At 41.6% G+C, this 26,934-nt stretch overlaps 4 protein-coding genes across 4 annotated transcripts; 2 read left to right on the plus strand and 2 right to left on the minus strand.

The window, feature by feature from the left end:
• Nucleotides 1–277: 277 nt before the first annotated feature.
• On the plus strand, nucleotides 278–784 carry BDB00DRAFT_793547 (uncharacterized protein; the record flags this gene model as incomplete). The annotated part of the gene is made up of 1 exon (XM_053121226.1): nucleotides 278–784. One exon carries the CDS (start codon nucleotides 278–280, stop codon nucleotides 782–784), a length of 507 nt encoding a protein of 168 aa, XP_052972560.1.
• Nucleotides 785–19,373: 18,589 nt separating this feature from the next.
• BDB00DRAFT_793548 (uncharacterized protein) lies at nucleotides 19,374–20,283 on the minus strand (the record flags this gene model as incomplete). Its single annotated transcript, XM_053121227.1, has 2 exons — nucleotides 19,374–19,716; nucleotides 19,802–20,283. 2 exons carry the CDS (start codon nucleotides 20,281–20,283, stop codon nucleotides 19,374–19,376), a joined length of 825 nt encoding a protein of 274 aa, XP_052972561.1.
• Nucleotides 20,284–21,085: 802 nt separating this feature from the next.
• Nucleotides 21,086–22,380, plus strand: BDB00DRAFT_943676 (uncharacterized protein; the record flags this gene model as incomplete). Its single annotated transcript, XM_053129459.1, has 5 exons — nucleotides 21,086–21,094; nucleotides 21,326–21,559; nucleotides 21,724–21,777; nucleotides 21,905–21,926; nucleotides 21,986–22,380. 5 exons carry the CDS (start codon nucleotides 21,086–21,088, stop codon nucleotides 22,027–22,029), a joined length of 363 nt encoding a protein of 120 aa, XP_052972562.1. The 3' UTR covers nucleotides 22,030–22,380.
• BDB00DRAFT_879921 (uncharacterized protein) lies at nucleotides 22,361–22,842 on the minus strand (the record flags this gene model as incomplete). The annotated part of the gene is made up of 2 exons (XM_053127928.1): nucleotides 22,361–22,566; nucleotides 22,695–22,842. The coding sequence occupies 2 exons, from the start codon at nucleotides 22,840–22,842 to the stop codon at nucleotides 22,361–22,363; spliced, it is 354 nt and encodes a 117-aa protein (XP_052972563.1).
• Between the last annotated feature and the right edge of the window lie 4,092 nt (nucleotides 22,843–26,934).

Genomic DNA, 26,934 nt, shown 5'->3' on the forward strand with positions numbered 1-26,934 from the left:
CAATCCTAAGTTGCTCGAACAGAACTTGCCGCCAGGTTATCAGCAACAGCAGCTTCCACAACAACTCCTCCTGTCACCTGAATAGCAATTCCAATTTCTTCAAAGTGAATTGAATTATCGCCGCGAGATAGAAAGAATGCAGCAACAACTTCTCCATCAGCAAGAGCGAGAACTGGAACATCAATGTGAGTGGCAAGCAGCACGAGACGAAGCACTCGTCGAGCAAGAGCGACGACATCAAGCCGAAATTGAACAACTAACTCGGCACATGCATACTATGTATGAGAACCTCACCCACCAGTCGCCAACACTTGGAAATCAACAAGTAACAACACAAATCCACAGTTTACTAACTGCTTTGGAGCAACAAGAACTTCGCCGGCAGGAAAATCAACAGCAACTTTTCAGTCGAATTGAGGAGTGGAGAAACACGAACACAGGAGCTGCATCTGTAACCTCGCAAGGAGAAACACATGCAACAGCAGAGCAACCCCTCATTTCAGCAATAGAAAGCTTAACACTCGTACTGCAGCAATGCACAGAAAGAAGTACGAATCAATTGGCAGCCAGTTCATCACAAGGCGATCAACATCAGCAACCGGCACAATCGAATAGGCCAACAGCGATGGTTATTGAATTATCAAGCGAGCCGGATGATCGCTTCGAAACACCCAGCGACGATGCAGCAACAGAGCATGATGACACAACAAGAGATAGCAACGGCTCATCAGGTAATCGTCAAATGGTAGTACGTGTGGCTCGACAGAACGAGACAGTAGCCTGAAAGACCAAAAGAAGAATAGATGTTCCAGTTTTCAAAGGCCAAGCAACTGAAGACCCTTTTTCATGGATGCTTACCTTTGAAAAGGCTAGCGAATACTATGGTTGGGATGACGAGGACGAGCGAAAAGAATTCATGGTGTCAATGTAAGGCCAAGTAGTCTATTGGTGGGATGGACTTATCGTAACCGAAAAACAAACATATGTGAGTATCAAGCAAGCATTCACAAACTACTTTGGCGGAGGCGAAGAAGCCGTAGTAATTGCTTTGTCAGATTTGCCAAACCTGAAGCAAAACAAAGAAAGCATAGTGACATTTGGTTCATGACTCAAGTTAGCCCTGACACGGGTCTAATCAGGTATGACAGAAGAACTCAAGCTTTATTTCTTCAATGTCCATGCTAGACTAGATGTCGCAAAGGAAGTTTCGCGATACAACCCAAAGAGTCTAGATGAAGCAATCCGTTATGTGAATTCTATGGTCCCCCTATGATAACTGACTCCAAATTTAGGATGGGATTTGGCACAACCGCTGGGGATGCTCTTATGAGCAATAAACAATATGTGAGATAAAACAAGCCGTGTTTAGGTCTTGAGTGATTGAAAACAACACTTGAAAAGTTAAGTCAAAAGTGGGAGGTAGAAATTCAATGTCTTTATTCAAATAAAATGAGGGGGTATTTATATCTTTCAAAATAATTCAATACATCTATAATAATTGAACATCAAAGATGATGCTCGAAGGTTGTGGAAAGTACTCGCATCCAATGGTTATGGATGTGGAATCAAATGGAAAGTCTAGGAATGATGCTATTATTAGCTATTCCTTGGCAATTTGGAAGGTGCCAGAAGTGTGTAGAGTTGTTGCTGCGTAGTTATTGGATCGCTGTGTCCTTGACTTTATGGAAAGTGCCAGAATGTTGTAGTAATTGCGAGGCTGCTGTAGTAGAGCTCTTGTTGTTGTGTGATGTGATGTGCTTGATGTTTGTTATGCAGCTCTTTCTTGTATCTATTATTAAAATGAATCAGTACTTACAACTTACAACTCCGCAGTAACTCTAAAAAAGGAAATCCATGAGCCAGCCACCAGCTTTTTTTCAACGTGTTCCTGAATGCTGTTCAGCTTCCACCTTTCTTATTCTCAAAGAGTTTTTTTCTGTTAAAATGAGTTCCCAAGAGGTGTGTCTTTCATGCTGAAAATATAACCGTCTGCTTCTTTTGAAATCGCGAGCATTCACCGAGATTCCTGGAGATTGCATTCTTAAACCGATTGAATACATATTAACTTCTTATTTGACTTCTCATGTGGAGCAGCAACAGCCCACCATTCGCACATGTGTTTGTGGATCAACCAGTCATCAACGCACCACCTTTTTAGGATGTCGTTTGAATCCGCGTAATATTCGGCGTAGAACTGAGGAGGAGAATGTACGTTTACTGATTATCACTTTGAGTTACGTGAATAAGTTGTATTGAAATATAAGCCTGCTATTATAGGCTACCGAGCAAACCGAGCAATTTACAGCTAACCAGAGTCAAGTGGCATTTGTTGTGGACACTGAAAGTGTGCAAACAGCAACGACGCAAGGTACATACCAAACGACGAAAAAAAACTTCTCTGTATAGAACATAGTTTGCTGAGTCTGGGGCATAGTAGCTCAAGAAAATGTTGCTATACCTACTATTGTAGACGAAAATGCCTCTGTTATTACTGATGAAGATACTGCTTCCGATGCTGCTGTTGAAGATGAGGACTCTGATGCTGAAGAGAACACTAATCCTCTTCCACCACAACCGACACGCGTTTGCCCCAGTTGTGGATCACCCACCCACCAGCACTCAACCCACCATTCCTGCCCCTTTAACGCGCGTAATGTCGAGTCTGAACACGGCGCCCAGTTTCAGATCGCATGCCATGTTCCCTTCCTGCCTGAGTATGTTTTTGGTCCTAGCATCAACTACACACCAGGCGATTCGTATCACCGCCATGTTTTGCCACGCATGGATAGGGCATGTTCCTTTTGCCATGCACTCATGTGGGTGGATGAAAGAGTCTCCCGTTCTTCTGTTTCGCGTCCTCAGTTTGGCATGTGCTGTAATTATGGCAACTTTCGCTTCCCTTCACCCCGCCCATTACCCGCCGACCTTCGTGAATTGGTGACGGATCACAGTCGTGATAATGAAGTTGCTCTCAATTTCCACACCAATATCCGAGCCTACAACAACATGTTTGCTTTTGCATCCATCAAAGCAAACTACGACCGCAACTTGGCAGACGGCAGAAATGGTGTGTCGACGTATCGCATCAATGGTACACTATACCATCAAGTTGGATCCTTGCGGGCCGAGGATCACGCACAGTCCAAATTTGCCCAAATCTATTTCGCTGATACCCAAGAACAAGTGGCACGCAGGACGACATTGTTTTCGGGCCTCGACCAGGGTATCATCGATCGTATCCAAACTGTCATGACCCAACACAATCCGTTTGCACGCACTCTGACATCTGCCGCCCAACGCCTTGGTGATCGTCCAATTGGATCACTAAGCGTCGTCATTCGTGGCGCATCGGATCTGGGACGCCGCTACGATCAACAAACATATCCAGAGGTCGCAGCAATGGTTGTGGAAAATAGGGTGGATGGGTCAACCACACCACACGACATCGTCATCCATGACCGTACCCGAGGTTTGCAGTACGTTAGCTCCCTTCACTCATCCTATCTTCCGCTTCATTATGTCCTCATGTATCTATTTGGTGACCATGGTTGGTTCGCGGGCATGCGGTGTGAAGGAGTGGATGGTAATATGCATACAGTGACATTGCTCGACTATTGCGCATATATGCTCATGGTTCGCGGTGGCGACAATGAGACTTTCGATCATCATTTTGGTCGATTGTTCCAGCAATTGGTTGTCGACAATTATGCAAGAATTGAAGCATCTCGCCTGCTTTTCATTTCGTTGAATCAAGACACTTTGCGTTCCGAACTGTATGGTGGTATCGGTAATGGTGTAGATCCGCGCCAAGTCGGTCGTGCTGTGATTTTGCCGTCGTCGTTTACGGGTGGTCCGCGGTATATGAAGCAAATGCTTCAAGATGGCCTCGCAATTATTCGCCAAAGAGGAACACCAACGCTATTCATCACGTTTACGTGCAATCCCAAATGGCCAGAGATTCTTGCTGAGCTCCATCCTGGGCAAAAGGCGTATGATCGTCCCGACATCTGTTCCCGCGTATTCCATTTGAAGATTACCGAGTTGCTCAAGCATGTCAAGGAATCCAAGTGCTTTGGTCGTGTTGAGGGCTATGTCGCCACTGTCGAATTCCAGAAGCGAGGTTTACCTCATGTCCACATTCTGTTGATCCTGAACGAGCAAGACCGCCCTCACACGCCAACTGACTATGACCGATTTGTATCAGCTGAGTTACCAGACCCTGTGAGACAGCCGCAGCTGTTCCGCACAGTAACATCAAGCATGATACACGGTCCCTGTGGCAACGATAACCCCAATGCCGTCTGTATGCAGAATGGTCGATGCTCCCAGGGCTATCCAAAGCCGTACAACAACGAGACTCGCGTAAATCGTGACGGTTACCCTCTATATAAAAGGGTTTTCAATCCCCAACGTCAGCACGTTTTTGAGCGATCGGGTTTCACCGCTACCAACCAACACGTCGTCCCGTATAACCCCTACCTCTGTCACAAGTACAACGCACATATCAACGTCGAGATCTGTACCTCTGCTCGGGCAATCAAATACCTTTGCAAGTACATCACCAAAGGATCCGACAGAGCGCAGTTGGAAACAACCCGTTCTACTCCTCCCACTACTACCACCGCCACAGCCAATTCCACCACCACAACCACTACACCTACCGACCCAGCTGCTGAGCAGACCAATGAAGTCACTGATTATCAGAACGCGCGATATATTGGACCCTGTGAGGCAGTATGGCGAGCTTTAGAGTTTCGTGTGCACATGCATGATCCCATGGTTGTACGTCTCGACATTCACCTGCCAGAACAACAATTGGTGCGTTTCCGCGACACTATGACACCAGAGCAATTGGCAGCTGCTCGCGAGGCTGCAAGGGAGGGTACCAGGCTTTTGGGCTTTTTTGCTCTTTGTCGTCGGGACGAATCCGCCCAGCAATTCAAGTATCCGCAGATTCCCTGTCATTACACTTGGAATGCCCGAGAGCGTCGATGGGACCGCCGCTCCAATCCCCCTTTTAAGAATGTAGTGACGCGCATCTACTCTGCCTCTCTGTCCGATATGGAGTTGTACTGTCTTCGTCTTCTTTTGCTTTCTGTGGCTGGACCAAGAAGCTTTGACGATCTCAAACGAGACAGCGATGGCGTGAACCATCCAACATTCCAGCAAGCAGCGTTAGCACGTGGTCTTCTAGAGTCAGACGATGAATGGAATCGTTGCTTAGAAGAAGCATCAGCAGTAGCACCATCTGCATCCGCAATCCGCGCACTTTTTGTGTGCATACTTACCAGTTGCTCGCCTGCTGATCCGCTGTCCTTATGGAACACCTATCGCGATCGAATGGCCGACGACTACTTTTTGAGATGCGCAGGTCGCTCTCTATGCCAAATGAGGCCGAGATGACACCCGATCAACTAGACCAGGTTTACCAAAGAGCACTTGGTGACATCGAGTCACGTTTACAAGCAACCGGTCATCGTCTGTCAGAATTCCCCTCTCTCCCTCAAGAGTTTGTCACCGAACTTGATCTGTTGCCTCCTTTGGAAGCACTCGAGATTGTCGAACGGCGCGAGTACGATCAGGAAGAGCAGCGTCATCTTCTTCAGACGCTGTTGCCAACATTAAACGACGATCAACGACACGCCTTTGACACCATCTCCACTGCCATCAGCCGACCTGACGACGATTATAGCCCACGCGTTTTTTTCGTGAATGGACCTGGAGGAACTGGCAAGTCTCAGCTGTTCAAGACGCTTCTGAGCCATACGCGCTCCCGCGACATGATTGCACTGCCTGTTGCTTCTTCCGGCATTGCTGCAATCCTGCTTTCCGGCGGACGTACGGCACATAGCCGCTTCAAGATTCCGTTAAATGCAGACGCGTCCACTTCCTGCAATATTCGTCTCGGTGGTCCTCATGCCCACTTGATACAGAGTACCTCTCTTATCATCTGGGATGAAGCTGTTATGTGCAGCAAATGGAATTTTGAGGCTGTTGACAGATCACTTCGTGATGTCATGGGTGCCGTTGACCCTCGCCTGAGCAATGTTGCTTTTAGTGGAAAAGTTGTCGTTTTTGGTGGTGATTTTCGCCAGTTGCTGCCCGTCGTCAAGAAAGGGACTCGGTCCGAAATTGTTGGTGATTGCATCCGTTCTGCTTTTTTTGGAGTGATGTTCAAGTATTGCATTTGACCATCAACATGCGTGTACGTCACGCCGGTCCTGCTGCTCCCGCATTTGCTGAGACACTTCTTGCCATTGGCGATGGACGTGCTCCATATACAGAAAGCGTAGAAATTTCTCAGGAATGGCGTATGGATGCAGCAGACACCATGGGTCTTATTGACGCCATATATCCCAACATACGCAATCCACAGCCGCAACCTGAAGATTTCAACGCTCGCGCCATATTGGCAGCAAAAAACGTCGACGTCGATGCGATAAACGAGGCAGCCTACGGTATTTTTCCAGGTGAAGGGCGCGATTATGCTGCCAATGACCGTATCATAGACGCTGATGACCCAGAAGCAGCAGTGGTCAACTATCCCGTCGAGTTTTTAAACAGTCTCAGCGCTAATGGTATACCTAGCCATACGTTACAGCTCAAGCCTGGCATGCCTGTAGTGCTCATGTGCAACTTGGATCCCGACGCCGGCCTGTGCAATGGCACAAAATTGTTCGTGACAAGGCTTCTTGATCGGTGTATTGCCGTGAAAAGAATTGACCAAGGGCATCGTGGCCCGGAATTTTTCCTTCCACGTATCAATATGTGTACAATGGAAGGAGATTATCCCTTCATCCTCTGCCGCCGCCAATTCCCTGTCCGCCCTGCCTTTGCTATGACCATCCACAAAGCGCAAGGGCAAACCCTGCAATATGTCGGTGTCCGCCTTGCAGAAGATGTCTTTGCTCATGGCCAACTATATGTTGCGCTATCTCAGGCAACTGACCCTAACAATCTTGTGTTGCCATCGATCTCTCAGGGTCTGGACCACCACAAACCACCAACATCGTCTACCAAGAAGTTCTCTTGCATCCGCCGGCCTCTGTTCCTGAACAAGCCGAAAATTCACCACCAACCTCTCCCACAACAACAATCACTGCATTTCCACCTCCATCACCTTAAGCCCTTTTCTGCTCTTTTTCTTTTTGCTTCTAAACTCTTATTTTCACTTATTATCATTTAACGTGCAATAGAATATTCTTACCTCTTCACGGTATCTTTCGTAAGTAGATCTGACGCGAAACAATAAGATATAGAACTACGCGAAGCTGCCGTCACCTTTCAGCTAATTACGACAAGCAGCAATAATTTACCATGATGTTCAAATGAAAGCGGACACATTGATGAACTTTCAAAAATATGTAAGAGCTGTCGATAGCAACAAATAAGTTATCCTCGCATTAACAGTGAATACCAGTCAAAAGTTCCTCTGTCGTCCCTTTTAATTTGACAAACCAACGTGTAGTAGGGTTTCGTGTCATAGCAATAATGATAACGTTTAGGGTTATATGTAGTCATAGCAATAAATAAGCTCGCGAAGCGAGCTTTGGTTAGGGTTTAGAAGGGGGTGTGGGGGGGAACCCCCCACCTTGGGGGTCTGGGGGGAACCCCCAGGAAACATCCAATCCGTTGAATGACCCGGAGCGCAGCGAAGGGGCTCATTCAGCCGAGCGAAGCGAGGCAGGTGGATGTTGTTCAGATTTTATTGGAGGGATAGTTCTCGGGGTATCACTACCTTGCAAACCCTTTTCTATTTTATCTATTCTATATTTTACTCTTATATAAATATCACTCTATTATTTCTATCTTATATATGTTTATAGTAATATAAAAATAAGTAACAAATTTTTTTTCAAATATGACCTATTTCTTTAGCTGAGAGTATTGTCTATATGTGACTCTATATGTAATTTTTTTTCCCACACTCTAGAAACATTTAGGTAAGTCAGAAATGAGGTTTATACTTATTGACTGCTGAGGGATTGGAATCCTTGATCTCCTGTTTCTAAAGCTGATGCCTTAACCACTTTCACACCTGCCTTTCTATATATGGTAGTCGAGGAAAAACAGTCACTTTTTGAGGAGAAGCAGTCACACTGGGTAAATTCTTACGGTCACCCGCCACCAAGCCACCGGGTAAATTCTTACAGTCACCCGCTCAGTAGTACATCTCATTAGCTAGTAATAGCTCTGAGAATAAAGTTTTCTTAAGAAAAAAAAACCTATATACTATATAAGGTAGTCAAAGACATTATGTGACAGCTCTTGCCATTTTGGGATACAGGTCCTAATATTCAACAGTAAGGGTACTCTCAAGCAATGTGAGTCAACGTCGACACACAATTCTTAGAATGGAAATTCGGAAGAAATAAAAAAAAATTGTATCCCACTGTGAAACCATGGCTAATTCCAAATGTGCGCGTGTCGACCCATTTGCTTGAGAGATCACAGATGCTATAAGGGGTAATGATAGCGGATATTAAGTGAAAATTGATGCGAGTTTCCCCTAGATATGACCATCAATTATACTTCAAAAAGGGTTCTGATTTCTTTGCCAATGTATGTACAACTGACAGTTATGGCTGTATCCGGCAGCATGATAGATGTAACTGTGAGTATTGATAGAGAACTAGAACACCAGTTGCAAAAAAAGCGGCAGATAGTCTATTATTGCATGATGGAGATAGGTGAAGATTCTATCATGAAGGTGAAGATACTATGATTTGCGTTTGCAATCCTCCTAACAGCTTATGAAAACTGTCTGTAATTCTCCTGCAAGCGATTCGGGTATATATAAAAGTAAGGTACGTTCAGTAGGAAGATGAGTAATTAACTTTTTTTTTCAAAATGTCATCCCAAGAACAAACACCTCATGAACTCTCAATTGTTATCATTAATCCTGGTAGCGTAGGTCGTGGCAGTGGCTCTGGAAGTCGTGGCGGTCGTGGTGGTCATAGTAATAGTAGCGACAATCGAAGCAGCACTCCTGTTGTCTAAGCTAATACCCAGTCCAACAGCAGCATACAAAGCAACGAAAGCAACAATGACACCACCGCAGCTCAATCTTCCGTCCCGACACAAAGCTCCCCTGAACACTGTATTGAGGCTGAAGAAAGGGCGTTGCTAACCGCAGTCTCTAAGCATTATGATGAGCTTACGCATCCAAGAGACAACAATCATTGTGGCCGCACATGGGATGCAATCATTGAAGATTTCAAGAAAGAGTGTACACCTCAAACATCAATTGTTACTGATGGCACTTAAGAAAGCGAACAGTCTTTGGACGAGCAGCAGTCAGCACCTTCGACCCTTGTCGTCGAGCCGAGCAGTATTTCGAGCGACGATCAAGCGACATCATCATCATCAGCAGCAACAGCAACAAATCCATCAGCTTCAGACTTTACAAATGATAACAGTACTGTCGAAACTTTCGGTAATGTACGAACTAAGTGCGCCATCAAAACCAAGTGGGAAAGAATGTGCAGTCGTTACCATTCATGCTTTACCGAACGCCATCGGCAGACTGGAGGGTCCGGTGACATAGACGACTGGTATTTATACGATGACATGCATGTGTTGCTGAAGGATGACCCGAGGTTCAATCCTGAGTTCCAGTTCGATTCTTTTCGAGGCATTCGTCGTCGCGCCGATACACAAATGGCAACCGACAGCATGCTGCAGCCATCCGCAAGAGGTCGACGATTGACTCCTGCAGAATTGCGGCATGAAGATGTGCTTGAGCGGATCGATGCTGCCAACCAGCAGAGCGAGGAAGCAAGATCACAGCTAATTGAGCTACTCGATCAGCAACATAAGGAAATCCTTGAAGCTCAAGAAAGGCGCCACCAGCAACAGCAACACACACAACAGAGCTTCTTAGATTTAATGAAGCAACTTATTGACAAGATGTAGAATCTTTTTTGTTTGATTTTTTATTTTAAATTCAATAAAGTTTTTTTTCCTTCGGGGTTTTTTTCTATATTCAAGTGCCTCAAAAGATAACTAGTTATGAAGACATATTTATTTTCTATCTGCGTCTATAATGGCGATTATATTGACGGAAGCTCTCACGATCGCTACGCCGATTCTCGTACAAGTACTGTACTAGTTCATTACGTTTCCGCACACCTTCATTTCGCAGTTGCGTAGCGGTACGGCGCGCACCATGACCTCTGTCATTGATAGAGTCAGAAACTTCGAGTGGCTCTAGAAGCAAATCATCGGTTATCGGATTAGGTACAAATGTGCTTTCGGCATGAAGATCGTCGTGATCAATGCATAAATTATGCAGAATACAGCAAGCAACAATCGTCATCGTCATTGATTCTACATCCAGCAAATACAGCTCGTTACGTAGAAAACGCCATCTGCACACCAATTGGCCAAATGCCCGTTCAATAACGTTACGCATTCTCGAATGAATATAATTAAAATGCGCGTTGTCACTGTGGCGGGGTGCTTGAGCATCAGGAAATGGTGTTATCAACCACGGGAGCAAAGGGTATGCCGAATCTACGAACAAAAAATGGAATGTCAGAAATATGTACCGTGATTTCAACAATGGTCTATGCTAAACAATTTGTTCTTTACCTCTAAGTATAAATGTTCCATTTGGGCACACGGATTCTGAGTTAGCAAGAAGTTCGTCATAAAAAGCAGTAGCTTGAAAGGCTCTTGAATCGTGATTTCGGCCTATAGTATTAAAGTCGTATATATTAGCCAAGAAAGCAACTAAAATAATTACATTAACATGTCATGCCTTACCGCTCTGCCCTGCATGGATGTAGGTGAATCGCTTTTCTGAATCACAAATGGCAACCATATTCAACGAGTAGTTGTTTTTTCTGTCGACAAAGCGATCGCCACTGTCACCTGGTTTGAAGATTGGAACGAGCTTCCCTTCCAAAGCACCGAGTACATTTTTGGGAGGTGAGTAGGTCTGACTTCAAACGTTGGGCCAAGCTCTCCATATTGAAACCCTTCAACGGTTGCCTTGATAGCTTCATTTCCGGTCGGCCATCGGATTATACCATCTTGACAGTCGGCCATTGCCTCCAAAAATCGCTTGGTAAAATTTCTGTAGGATCCATGCGATGTACCAAGCAAAATTTCGGCCATACGGTAACTGACATGAGCATTGGCATATCTCCAGATTATCAGGCCGACTTGGATGAACACAGGTGTGGCGTTTTGTGCCGTAAATTGATACAATCGATGTTGCCACAACATATTTACGAGGGCATTGAAAGTGGCTGGTTTCATATGATAATGCGATTTGAATCTACCTGGTCCATCTGTGTCTGGAAGAGCTGGATGCGTAACTTCCCAGTATGTCGTATTTTTAAAACGATTGACGCGTTGCATAACACGGAAATGTAGCGGCGATGATACAGCTGAAAGGATATGATCAAGAGAAAAAATGGTTCGGTACATTGGCAAAACAGTGTTGATCATGGAGAGTTGATTGATATCGTCGTCGTCATTATTCGCAAGAAAAAAAAGACGTAGCCTTCAATCAAAAGAAGTAGGATGCTGATGATCGTTCTTCTGTGGACGATTTCTTGCTGGGAATCCATAATAATAGACAGAAGGTAGGATGAAGGATATAAAAAGTGCGAATAAAAGTTGAGTGGAACAAAACAAGAAGTATTACTCAAAGTCGCTGCATATATAAAAGATATTTTCGTATCGGTAAAGTTCTTATCATTTCATGATATGTAGAACTATGTTATCGGTTCCGTCGAAACAACAAGTTGGTATATCTAATGTTATGTAAAATGGTATACTTGACCCTCGCGAGTATTGCTTGATAGATAATTAAATATCAAAGTGATATTTTCTCAATCGCATGAACGTGTAATAAAAGATCCGAGACGATATCCTTTTTGGGAGTGCCGTGTCAACCAAGGGGTCGACACGGCAGTTTTGCTCTTCATTTCCTTATCAAGGATATGATATAAATTACACAAAAAAATCCTGTGTTCATTGTATCACTTTTATTCGACTCCCGAACAACGCGCTATTACTATTTCTAGGGTGTGTCGACGTTGACTCACGTTGCTTGAGAGTACCCTTATACTAATCATTTAACAATAGCTTTTTCAAGAACCCTATTTTTTTAAAAATTAAAGATGTCTGCCAACACCTCCAACTCGTACGCCTCAAAGGTCTGCTCGTAGGCTTCGTTTGCAAAGTCGTTCGTCACTGGTAACAGCCAGTTGCCTGTTGAGGACTCGGTTTCGCCTTCGCCTTTGCTGCCACAGCAAGAGCCTTTCCCTGCTTTGCCTGCTGCCCAATCGTCTCCCTTGTTGGCTTCTCCAGCTATTGCTTTGCCCCCTGTGCGCCAGGGTAACTGTTCACCTTGTCCGGAACGTAGAAACTCCTTGGAAAGTCTTCCTTTGGATTTTAGCTGGGATGATTCCTAAGAGGCTGCTTCTCGTATTTATTGTTTCTCTCTCACTTTGTTCTACGTTTTACATCTCATTCTCTGAAAATAGAAATGCACTTCTTTTTTAGCTCCTAAGACTGCTTCCCCTCCTTTATTGAAAAAGAGAAAGGTTGTAGAATCAAGCTCTCTAGTACGAAATGCTCGTTCTGGTATCTCTGGTACACGTACAAACCAGCCGCTAGTCGCTCCTTGTCGCTCAGCCTTGGAAAAAGGAAAATTCCGGGCTTAGCCCAGTGCTGTACATACACAGCAACCGGTATTGCAATCAACCCAAAAGTCGTTAATTACAATTTTAGAACGTTCAGATATCAGTCAAGGTAAACTTATAAAAGTATTCACACTGTCATTTTCTACTTACTAAAAATAATTCAATCGTCAAACTTTCAAAACACTTCAGATAATCGCAAACTGGGTACTCCAAGCAAAAGTATGTATCCATAGTCATTTTACTCTTTTACAATCTCTAATTTTTTACATCTACATAGGAGAATAAACAATATATATAAATTTTACAGTAAACTGTAAATTTATGATATTGTTCTATTCTGTCAAGCTAGCCTTCGTCCAAGTATTCCTTGGCTAGAGAAGGGACTTGCTCATTACTATTCCGCTAGTTTATGAAATTTTCATATTCATGAAGATTGTAAATGTTTTTAGAGTTTACAAATTACATTAAAAATTACAAATTAAAAAAAAATATCTTTATTTAAATAAATCTTTTTTAAAGTTATTAAATTAAGGAATATTATAATTTATAAATAATTTATAACTTTTTTATTTTCTTTTAACTATGAGTTAAATTTCATAGTTTTCAAAAGACGTCCTGCTCCTGTGATCTCTTCTGCACCACAGTCTGCCTAGGCATCTCATCGCCAATCAGCTCTGCCTTCATCAACATCATCCTTTACCCACCGTCTACATAAAACAATCATCGATGCAAACATACCTGATAGCAGCAGTGACTATAGCCCTAGTCGTTCAGCACATTCCTCAACATCTAGTGGTTCAGAAAGTGAATCTAGCAACAACAGCGGTACTGAAAGCGACAGTACAGAGCCGGGTACATCGCAACCCACACAGCATTCAGGCGTGCTTTGTGGAATTGAAGAGTGTAATTTATATTTTTCTTCAAAATCTGCTCGTAAGCGACACATTCGCAAAACACACCAGAAAAAAGTAAATGTCAAGTATCCCAACTATAACGGTATGTATCTTTCCTATGACGTTTACCTTTTATATTACATTGAAATACTGATGACTTTATAGGAAATATAACTGCACTTCTTGTTGATGCCAAGCGATATGTCCAATGCCGTTGTGGGTTCAAAACTACCCACTTTCAAGTAATGCAGCGCCACTGTCAAAGCTGTGATTTGCCAGTAGCTGCACCAACTGAGCAACCAACTGTCACTGTACCTGCACCAGATGTATCATTATTAAGCAATCATGCAATCATTGCCAATGCTTTTACTCGTCTGGAACCTGCCTTTGGCCAAACATCAAACGTTGATACCGACTGTAAGCTGATCCCATGGTTTTTTGTTCACACAAAGTGGTATGAGATTGTCGAACAGTGGAAAACAGGTACTTTTTTTTACTTTGATAGCTATTCTACATTTATAGCATTGTCAACTTGCTCACTATTCTCTTTAAAGCACACAACCAACACCAGCAACAACATCCTAATCGCACATCAAGAAACATCCCTGTCACTATCTACGATTTAACAAAGAAAATCCATGCAGAGGAAAATGTACTAAAAGTTGTAGCAAAAGTTAATAAGCAGCTTTTTGTCCGCTTGCACAACTCTATTCACGAAAAAGACTATACCTTCGTCGTTATCTTAAACAGAAAAAGTAAGTGTCGAAACTATCTACTTTGTTTCAGTCATCCACTCTAACTTATTTGCTTTTCTTTAGACTCTCCGAACCACTCCCTGATCACGGATTCAACCAACTTGAGCGGCCCACTATCCAACGGTATACCCAAACTGGCGCCAATCTATTAACCTTCTTACTTCGCATCCGTCGTTCTCCTCACTGGTCTTTTGTTTTGGGTACCTGGTCTTCCACTATTTCTACCATACTCACCAATATCGCAACACTGTCCACAAATGTCAATCCAGCCCAATTATCAACACACACCGCCGCACAGATTGAATCAGAAATCTGTAAATTGTGGATGGCATTATTGAAAGAAGAAAAACGTTTTGATGTCGCAACCAATGGATATACTATTGCTCGTTTCATCATTGCTTCATCCTTGCAGTTTAATGGGCAATTAAAGACGTAACCTCTATTGCACCTTTAATCTCCCAAGTCAAGTACTGGTTCCGCTTACTTTTACTTAACGATATTTACACACGCCATACAAACCAAAACTTAATTATAGTGTAAGTTCTTTGCTTTTTCTATTCTACATTAAACCTTCCACACTTGCATAACAAACTCTTTTTTAGCTTTACCACAAATTACCAAGATTACTTGATCGATGGCAAGTCGTCTGCATATGCTGCTATTGCCGAATACAGCTGGATTGCGTCAATCTCTGACTCGTCAGAATTTGTCACTGACAAAATCACATAGACACCACACACAAACCATCTGTCACTTGCTATGGTCGAAACAAACGAGCGCATTCATGTACATGATTTACGTCTCTTAGTCACCAACTTAAAAACCAGTATACAGCAAAACATCAACAAACTCACCTTTAACATCGACCTCAACAACCTCCTTCAATTCCGCAACAACAAACCCATACATCTGTACGACGATTTCAACAATCGTGATATCAATTATTCATTTTTTACCGACCCAAAAAACAACCTCCGGCATCAATTTGGACACATCCTTCACCACATACACAGCACACCACACCTATCCCGTACTTATATTCAACATATAAGTAATAACAGCACTACATACAATCCGTCTGCCATCAAATCATTCATTACAACAGCTGAACAAATCCAACGTGATTTGTTCATGCTTATGCATCTTACATATGGCCAAACAGCTCAGGCCACAGAGCTAGAAGGCACCTTACTTCAAAACACAACACACACAACACGCAACCTGTATTGGTCAAACGAACATCAAACATTGATGCTTCTAACTACATATCAGAAAACACGAAATATCAAGCAACGCGACCAAGCTATTGCCCGTTTCATTCCTCACCCTCTTGTCCGCTTGTTCCTCCACTATATCATATTTATCCGACCAATAGAAAGGTATTTACATTTCACTCTAAAAGTCTACCATGCAATGTCTAACTCTATTTATTTCGCTAGCCTCTTCATTTATGAATGCTCAAATTCAAACCATAAAATGCTTCATACAATGGCATACTTCTTTGTGCGCAACGGCGCAAAAATGTCAGCCGACCTTCTCCGCACGCATTTCCAAGCCCGCTGGCATCTGCTCCTTCCTTCTCGTTTGAGCTTTCAAGATTATCGCCATGTGTCCGTTGCATTCTCACGGTATCATATCCAACATTTGCTTGCACATCATGGCAGAAATTATACAGTGGACCTGCAGGCAGGCCACTCGTCCAGAACTGCCGCACACAATTACGCATAGGCAACAACAGACTCGAATGCACTCTCTTCTGTAGCAATAGAAGAGTACTTTATTGCTTCAGAAATGTGGCATGATTTTCTTGGTATATTATCTTTGTTCTCATACTTTCACGACCTATCATTGAAATGTATTTACCACTCGTCAATTATAGGTGTCGGCCCTGGGCGTCATCTCTTTCCGGGTGCTATTCCGCAGGCGGAGCAGGATAGAGTTGCTGTCCAACACGGACAATTTCTGGCAAATGTTGCTGCTGCTAAGAACGTTGCATTGCTCGAGATGCAACACCGTTTGCAAGTGCAAAATGACTTGGATAGGCGCCAGTCAACAACTACTTCCGCATCACCAGCACCTCAGCAAGGTATATCTTTTTTGCATTGATCTCATGTAAAAAATCATAATTAATATTGCTCTCTACTGTAGGATTACCTGTCACACCACAGCTGCTTAACGCACTTAGTAAAGCAACCAACTCGCTGTCGCCTTCCTTCTGCTCATTTGAACAGGCACAGCTTGTCACCACCGTCATCTCCCGGAAATCTAGCATACTTGCCATCCAACCTACAGGCTCTGGTAAGTCCCTGCTATTCCTTGTCCCTGCACTAGTCGAGCCGCACTTGACAACAGTTGTTGTTGTTCCTCTCGTTGCACTTTTGGCCGATATGAAACGGCGCATTCAGCAAGCTGGGTTGTCTGTAATAGAATACACTCCCAATATTACTATGCAGCACCCCTTGCCCAACATCATCATCGTCCAAGTAGAACATGCCAGCAGTCAACGGTTCCTGAATATTGTCTAGCAAATAAACGACCACAATCAGCTAGCCCGAGTCGTAATTGATGAGGTGCATACAGCAATTACATGGCGTTCATTCCGTCCGGCACTTTACACACTCCTTTTCCTCCGTTCCTCCTTTTATCTGCAACAATCCCACCATCATTTGAATCCGACCTACGTGACATGTTTGGCGCAAACCTTTCAATCATACGACAGCCGTCAATGCGACCAAACCTCTGTTACCAAATCATCAACACCAACAATCCGTAAGCTGCAGCAATATCACACCTCAAAGCTCAGTATTCACCATCATCAACACCATCATCAACGATCATCTACTGCTCTGCAGTAGATGCAACAACATCAATCAGTAATCGCCTCAAACAAGCATTACCACACCAAGCAAGAAAAATATCATACTTCCATCGTAATCTATCGGTGGAAGAAAAACATGAAAGAACCACTGCCTTCGTTTCCAGTGAGCTTCAGATCATGGTTGCAACAAGTGCATTCGGTGCTGGCATCGATTGCTCAACCATTGATACAATTATCCACCTTGGTGGCTCTGCATCAATCCTTGATTATGCACAAGAAACTGGTCGCGCTGGTCGCAATGGTTCTCCTGCTCGGTGTCTGTACTTTGTTGACGTTGAACGCCAACAAAAACAAATACAAAGTCTGAAAAGAGTAAGCCGGCACCTATCCCCGTGGCAAGCATTCAACGATGTCATTTTAGCATCAAAGTGCATCCGGCAGATACTTGCAGAGTCTTTAGACTCTCAAGTTACCAACTGCTTTGGGTACGGTAATGTCGAGCTTTGCTCTTATTGCCAAAAAATCAAAGGTATACACATAGTTTCATTTTACTATTCAAATTATTAGACACTTAAGCTTCCAACCTATTTGTAGATTCTCCTCTCACTCCTTCTACTACTGTCCGCCCTTCAACCGATTGGATTATCGATCATACACCACCATCAATTGTATGTATACACAAAGTCATCTTTGCTATTATTCTGTCAGCATTTTGTACTAAACTATAAACCTTTCCTTAGCCGACCACTACTGATGCATATCTTGTTCTTTCTCGAAAGAGAAAGTATATATCGGATGCTGACAATTTTAAGTCAGTTATGATGATAGCCAAGGATCACTGCATACCTTGCTTGTTTACTTTTGGCATAGCCGAAAGTGAGCATACAACCTCTCTCCAGTGCATTGCTCATATTGGTCAATGTTTCCGTTGCTTTGGTGACCACTATGTTTCTAACCCAGCATGTGTAAAACCAGTAAGGGAGGGCTTTTGCAAGAAATGCCTTGTGCCTAACCAGTGGAACCAAACCATCTTCCATGATGGTAACTGGTCGAACTGTAGTGGTTCATATGAGGACCTTTTGTACCGTCTCTGCTGGGCAGCCTATCGGCGTAAGCCCTAATTCATACGCCACGCTGACTATAGTAAAAACCACCTTACAGCAATCGAAATACAACAAGACTTTGCCTATTGGCTTATAGCTGCTGGGCCCCATACATATCCAAATAATGCCATGTATTTAGGCCATATAATTTTATCACACTTCTTCATCACATAGAACCTTTACCTCTCTTCTCTCCTCTTTTCGATTTTCTATATATACTATTATTATATCTTCTTCTCTGCTCCCCTTTTTATCTTTTATATTAGATCTCTCTTGTCTCTTTTATCTTGTATCCCTTTCTCTCTTCTTGACTCTTATCTCTTTCTATTCTTATATTCTTAAATATATTTTACTTATCAAATGGATTTATACTTTTAAAAAAAGTTGGGGTAGACCTAGGTCTACTAGGCATACTTAGTTGAGATTACCCTTTGCTCAATATTAAATGGCTTCCATCTCTACAACGTATTAATGAAGTAGGACTTTTCATCATAATAAATCGTGTTCCTGGACCGTTTCTCTATCCAAATATCAAATAAAATTTTGTGTATACCTGGGGTATACCTAGGGTATACTGGGCATACTTAGTAGGGATTGCCCTTTGCTCAATAATAAATGGCTTATATCTCCACAACTTATTAATGAAGTAGAGCTTTTTATTATAATAAATCGTGTTCCTGGACCATTTCTTTATCCAAAGATCAAATAAGAATTATGAGTATACCTGGGGTATACCTAGGGTATACTGGGCATACTGAGTACGGATTGCATTTGCTCAATAATAAATGGTTTATATCTCCACAACCTATTTATTGAGTCGGACTTTTCATTATAATAAATCGTGTTCCTGGACCGTTTTGCTATCCAAATATCAAATAAAGATTTTGAGTATACCTGGGGTATACCTGGGTATACTAGGCATACTTACTGGGGATTACCCTGTGCTCAATAGTAAATGGCTTATATCTCCACAACCTATTCATTAAGTCAGACTTTTCCACATAATAAATCGTGTTCCTGGACCGTTTTTCTATTTAAATATCAAATAAAAATTTTGAGTATACCTGGGGTATACCTAGGTATACTAGGTATACTCCACCTACTAAGTAATCGCCGTGGCAATTCTATAGGTTGTACATGAATGACTACCCGATTGTGGTATTGTTCGGCTCATCATACAGAGCAAGGTAGGAGTTGTTACTGATGCCCAATATCACATCGAGACTGATACCGTGTGTCAGCATGGCTATTTCGTTTTCAATTTTCTTCATAATGCTACTAGCAAGATGTGATATATGATGGAGCTTGACAGTTTCACATGAGCCAGCCAAAGTCAACTCGGTAAAGTTTCCTTTTGTGGACCAGAATATATAAGGCAAGCGGGAATCATTTACCACTGATGTCGATGCAAGACGGCTTATTTCAACAAGTGCACCAAATGGAGTTGCATAGGCATCCATGAGGAAAGGAGCATACGTTTGTTCGAGTCTTCAGAAAACAATAGTTAAGTTACTGTAAACGTCATGGAATATTTGTTTATGATAAAAATATGTATATAGATATGAATACTTACTTCTCTAAAGCATGATCGACTTCGGACGGCTGCATGATGTCACATAAGACCACGAGTCGTAACCAATACTTCAATTTTGCGATGACCGGGGTTATATCACGGGTAGGAACAAACTTGCCAGTGTAATCCAATGAGTTGATTATGAGGAACCGTATGAGCACGTAGCCAGAGGGAGGGGTGTTCAGTGGCTTTTTTTCCATGAGCGCGATCAACATCATTTTGTGAATTAACCGTCGTGCACTTGTATACTGCCGTTCCACATCTGGTCTTTTCGTTTCAGCGGTGGCAACAAGGACAAGAGATTCAACAAGATTTGTAATTGCGATAGGCGGAGAAAGCAAATACAATGACTTGTTATGCCTGGATCGGATCAAGAACAATATCAAATGTACACCAGTAGTAGCATACTTGTGGACGCTACCATCGCCTCCTAGTTTCTGGAAACCAACCTTGGGCACTCGTTCCTGCGCACTTGTGAGCATATATTGGACGAAGAGGCGATGTTAGTCATTCAGACAAGAAGAATACAAAATAACAATATCAAATGAGAAAAGAAATTACAGTATACATACACGTCATGCATCAGTAAGCGCCGGACAAAGTAGTCCATCGAATCAATATTATTGTGCATACAGTCAAAATACAATCGCGCGGCCTTTATAACGTATTGCAGTATAGCGTCGCCTGTATCAACTGGTTTCATAAGGTCGACCAGGTCTTGCATAGTCGCACCTATGAGAGAAACAAATTATATCAGAGCTTTTAGTATAGAATTCATTATTCAAAGGTGCAATATCATGACTAATTGAAGCAAACGGTTTTTTATCATTACCAGTAGAGCACGAATCGGCGACATAATGATTCCACTTGAGATGAGAATAAAACCAGCTTAGAAGGCGGTTGTCGCTGGTGATGGGCCTTCCTTCATCTGCAGTCGGTGGAGCAATGGAAGATCCAACATTCATGATTACTTGTTGCATAACTGGTGCTAACTCGTCTGAGACGACTAGCCCTAGCCGTTTCAAAAAAATCACGGAAACGGATTTCAGAAAATAACTTCTCCGAGCGGTTAATCATGTAACCGAACCAAAATCCATTTTTCAGTGGGTTTTTTCACTTCTTCCTCAAAATGGAACCGCAAAATCAGCAACAAATCCAATCCCAAGAAACACCCGAGCAACCTCAACTGAAAAGATGTAGTAATTGCAGATCTTATCGCCCTTTGCAATTTTTTGTTAGCATTAGATAAGATTACAATACGTGTAAATATCCATCAATGCCAAAATGACGTCGGTAAATTAATCGCAGAGCAGTTACTCCTGACAGTGGACGAAGTACTCGAGCTGATTCCTTCGCGTCAAAATTTGAGGAACGTAGCCGACAGTCTCAAAGATTACAGCCTCGACGCATATGTGCAACTTGACGACGATATGTTGGCGTTGTCAGATTCGCAACTTGTGATCAACATCCGGGATTGTATCCAGGCTGTTGACGGATACCATTACTACGAAGCATACCGAACAGAACCACGAAGAAAGTTCGGCTATTCTTTCCTTTTTCGATGCTCGCAAGATTTTACATGTGCAGGATCAAGCTGCCGTTCGTTTACGATTGTATCGACGTATGCCAACTTTCTTGTGCAATGGCCGCATCAGCGGCATGGTCGGTAGAGTGAATGGTTACTTCCACTTGAACATCGAACACTCCTGTGGGCATGAGGCTGCACCTGCCGTCGAAAATAACGCCGTCCCGCAAAATGTACGTGCATACATCGCTGCACATGCCATCGACTTGGATGCACAACAGCTGCATCGTAACATTATCCGTCAGTTTCGACAAGAAGCGACAAGAATAATGCAGGGGCAAGTGTATCACTGGGAGTGCCAGTCAATCTAAAGCCAATATACACTGCACGACACCAGTTCAGATCGGCAGAGACGCTCGTCGGCAGAGTCACTGATAAGGGTGTCTGTAAGGTATGTCAAAATGTCCTAAATAAATATTAATACATGCGAGGATCGTGTATATGTTCACTTCGATGCGTTGAGAAATAGACAAGAACCAATAATATAGAATCAATAAAATTCAATAACCATTAAACAGATTTTCACCTCAGCACAAAACAGTAAGCATTTAAAAATGAGTGGTTATATCAGTAGTTGCATATGTCATGTTACGAAATAGACAGATACAGAGAAGATATCAGCATGGACACTGTAAGAGAATGAATTTTGATATAAAAAGATGGAAAGTTGCTTGGGGCGCGCAAGCTTTCCATGCAGGATTAATTAAAATAACAACTAATGATGCTAACCGTCCAGGGATGGAAGGCTCCATAAAAAAATCATTTGATACATAGTGTACAGAAGTTGAGATAATATAACAGAAAAGGCTACAGTACATAGCGTGCTATTTTATAAAGTGCGCGTGCGGACATGGCAGTGGATATTTATCAATAGAGCTTGATTAGCAGTGTATTCTGGAAAACGGATTATGGTTCGGTTACATGATTAACCGCTCGGAGAAATTAATTTCCGAAATCCGTTTCCGTGATTTTTTTTAAATGGCTAGGTAGGCGTCTGAGACGTCAGCACAATCGTCGTTACCACACGTGTCAACATTCATCACGACCGTTGTGTCGTCCGCGCCATAGCATTCCTTCGTGTGCCGGTGCAAGTTGCTTATAGATGCTGCTGTATATGTAGCGGTACAGTGTATACAATGAAAAAGGTCGTCAGCACCCCCTTCAATCACAATTTTCTCACCTATAAAACACAACAAAGCCAAGCATTTGAAATTATTAGTAGAGCAATATTAGCTTACTGTTCACTTTTAAACAAGGAAGGAAACAACAATATATAGCATGACACAAAAAAAAACGAAAAAGACTTACCATCGGGATACGTGACAGTTGCATTCTTCTGATGGGCGATACGAACATGACGTTCACGATCGTATTCGCTAGGAAACAGAGTACCACATCCAGCATGGCTACATTCAAATATACGCATATCAATAGGTGAGATGGGCGAGTTGGACATTGTAAAGAATAAGGATGTTATAAAGCGAAGCAGATAAGCGATGATAAAATGTAATGAAGTATAATTAGCAAATTATGGCTTCATGACCGCGGCCTTTTATACTTTTTTTTTCTTTTTACAACAATGAGTAGAAGTCTCTATGTACTATGACAGTTCCATACAACGGCTTATCAAGAAAGCGGCGATTACAAAGCAACGGGACGATTAGAAATAGAGGATCAGCTAGAAGCAAAAGTGGATTAGCGATAGCTATTATCGATAAACTGTAATCTAATGACATCATTTCTCATTTTTTTAGGAAAATAAGGGTAGAGGCGAATATGTGATGAGAAGTTGAATAGTAATTGATATGATCAACCATTAATTGTAATTCGGTCAGCATGAAAAACAAATGAGAGAGGTTCGCCTAATGAGTCTAATAGTAGATATAGTCGACATACCATGAAACCAATAATATCATAGCTGCAGTTTGTTTATTTGGGAAAATGGATGCAGTGAGCTTTTGAAAAAAAGGGTCGATCACAAAAGAGAGTCGATTAGTAATAAGAACGCTTGCAAATTGTGAATTGATTAGGAGCAAGTTTTTACAGGAAAGGGTCTAGGAAAAAAAGTAGGGTCCAGTTGAAAGGGGTCAACAACTTGTGACAAATTTACGGGAATAAAGGGTCTGTGTGAAAAAGGGGCTTGTGCGAAAAAAGGGTCGGCTAATATCAGACATGATCAACAAACTATTTATTATTGACAACATAGCAGCAACTGTTATACAACACAAGTTCGGTATTTTCCCATAAGATTTGCGCCTTTCACTTTTCAGGGTGGCGTCGTTTACAATGCAAAATATACAGCAATGGGCCGCCAAGTAAAAAAAAAACATAACTCGCGTACATAAACGACAGCACCTGGACCACTTTGTGGCTGGACCTTCTTTTTTTAGTTCATCGCTTTCAATCTCATATACTGCAATTTACAACGCAAATTATTGTATCAATGTATACAAATCGAGTTAGTCTTGCATTTTTTAGAGCAAATGTATGTCATATTTTACATGGGTAAAAGATCACGCAGCAGCAGTATAGGGTACCTCTCTGAACAACGCGTCATTCTAATTTATAAGCTGATATGAGGACCACTGTGCGGTAGTTTGGTCGATCAGTGTATATATTATGCCTTTATTAAGCACGTATACAAGTAAGGCAATACAATCATGGTGATCATATTTACTTTTGTTGACTGTCAGCAGCAGTATCATATGATAGTGTAACGTCTTAGTTTGGGTAAGAGTTACGAATCCCGTTTAATAGGATGGATAGTATAAGAAAAGCTGATAAATGTGGATGAAATGCTAAGTATTAAGCAAAAGAGATGAAATAGAAGTGTGGGAGTTCAACAACCAGGAATTATTACGTCTGGAGCCACAAAAGACAATCCTTTTGATAGGAAAGGGAAAAGCTAAAGTTAAGAGAAAGAGAAGCTAAAGAACTGAACTGTTTATTATTCAATACAAAATATTGGTCTATTTATACTAATTCTAATACACTAACTATATCTAATTTAATTGGTGCTTGATCCAATGGATACCGCAGTAGTGCGAAAAGGTTTTGCACCTGGTGTGAGTTGTTTTTGCACTCGCAGTAAGAGTGGTGTTGCGCAGTAAGCGTATTGTTGCAGGTGTGAGATAAATTTGCACTCATAGTTACACCAAGTCTGTGATGAAAATGATAGAGAGTAAACTGACAGATAGTGATACAAGTAGATTACAAAGCCAATACTAAGGGGAAGAGCCCGTTTATTGATACGATATTGGGGACAATAAGGTAGGTTACAATAGATATAGTATCAAGCTCTTGTTTGCTTCCTCATTTACAATGATTTGAATCGCAATATCGATGAAGCTAAGCATCATGATCAGCAGTGAAATCAACAACGTCATATAAACATTGTGGTAATTGTAGACTGGATTCACATCAAAGAAAACAACAACGTCATAAAGCTACTGTAATAAGTTTAGACGTAGACAACAACAACAACGATAAAGAGATTGGTCTAATTACGCCATCGTAATGTATATCGATTCTTACATATAAGAGTGAATATGTAATAACCATTACAAATTACAATAATAAAGCTTATAGTATAGAAGTACTACATCGTACGATACTGTTTTATGCGCTTCTTACTAATGCCACATACAACATAGCATGTGCACGATTCGGTAGTTTGCTTGGTACAGAAAAAATATGCAATTGGTACTGAGCTATTTTTGCTTGTACTTTTATGTTCTTTATACGGATAGGTGCACATGAAGATGGCGAGACCAGATTCAGACAACATCAACAAGATACTAATTATTCAATTAGATCAATTGCATCATGTCATTGAATTCATGAAGGATATGGATATCTCTGTTGAGTAAAAAGCAATTATCAACTTTTTGAATAATTACATATCAACTTGTTCTGTGTATAAAGATGCAAAGATTGTAGCGGTAATGATGTGGTTGTATATATGCATTTAACCTTATATTGATGTGGAAAAAGCCGAATGATATCATCTATAGTAGAATCTTATAACAGCGATCAACATGAGGTACTGATTATTCTTCACATTAGTTATTTCGATAACGACATCATTATATCGATTCTTTCTGCTACATATATAGTATTTAATATGGTGGTATGCTTCAACATACTGCTGCAGTATAACTATTATACAGTATACAGGCGATTGCCGTTTTGTTTGAGCTGGTCTATTAAAAGAATTGGTTGAAAGGTATGTATCATATTTCACAAGAGATGTTTGCAAAAATGACTATATGCAAAAAAACCATGACGAAAGCTAGACTGAAAATTGAGTATAGATAGATGCTACCGTTTTTTTTATGGGAGGGGGCCAGTGTTTTGAATAAAATTATTACAATTTGCAACAGTGAATCTTTATTCTTTGACGAAGTGTTCATCGTCAACAACAATAATACTCAATTTACAGTAGATGCCATCGTCAAAATGATCCAAGATTGCAAATTAGAATGAATTCAGAGCGCTACTATGAAAGATATGAAGTACGGAGAATTGAGAATTTGTTTTATACGTAGATGTATAATATAAAGATATATGTTAAGCACTGCTCTCGAAGCAGCTTACTGCTTTATTTCTTTTTTTCAGGAGCATCGAACAATAATGAAATGGCCAACAAGGCATTGACCATGACGATTACGTTGGCTAGAACTTTAACTGCTATTGATGCTGGTAGAGGAGGAAAAAGGTACTGGAAGTGTTGTCGGTCACTGCTAGTTGACACACGGATATATAGATTTAGCATTCGCATTTTTTCTCTGTGAGCGCAAGCATTATTCAACTAGTTTGACAATTGCAAATGGCAAGATCGTGAAAGGGGCTCTTAATCTAAACAGCAATACCGAAAGTGAGAATGAAAATTCTGTAATGCTATCATAATATGTATTATTGCTATTCTAACTTTCCTATTGTTTATTTTACTGTGCATCCATTTTTTTCATTTGAATGATATTGGCGTTATATGACGGACGTAGATTGTCAAAAACAGAAGAATGCTCTTAGAATGATAATTACATGCGTTTATTTCTCATCCTCGCTGACCAATAAAGAAACCGTGTATTGATAAATGTGAAAGGAGGTTTTATTGAGAGAGAGCCTAATACCCTTTTGTAACGCTATGTACTGAAAGAGCTGGTTTGGTGATGTTGACGGTATATAAAAATTGTTCTACTCTGCTTTATCTATTGTTAATAGAAGGTGTCGTGGTACTAGTTGTGCTTGGGACTTTGACCGCTTTTACAATTCCTGCAATCACAATTATGTTTGTAGTTAGTTATTCTGCAATGGTCGATTGGGATCTTACACTTGGTATGCTGTATACATTGACACAATGAAATGGGTACAAACGTCTGTCCCTTAAGTTGCAGTACTTCAATAGCAGCAATTACGAATGCAGTGTATGGCTTTCAAACTTAATATCATGAACGGTGGTGTACGTCGTCAATTAGATCAAGGAGCACGGATAAGCTGTGAATAAGGACTAACCACATTGACTGTTTCAAATTCAAAGTGTATACTT

The sequence above is a fragment of the Zychaea mexicana genome (genome assembly GCF_025766255.1).
Source record: "Zychaea mexicana strain RSA 1403 chromosome Unknown BDB00scaffold_200, whole genome shotgun sequence".
Taxonomy (NCBI): Eukaryota; Fungi; Mucoromycota; class Mucoromycetes; order Mucorales; family Lichtheimiaceae; genus Zychaea; species Zychaea mexicana.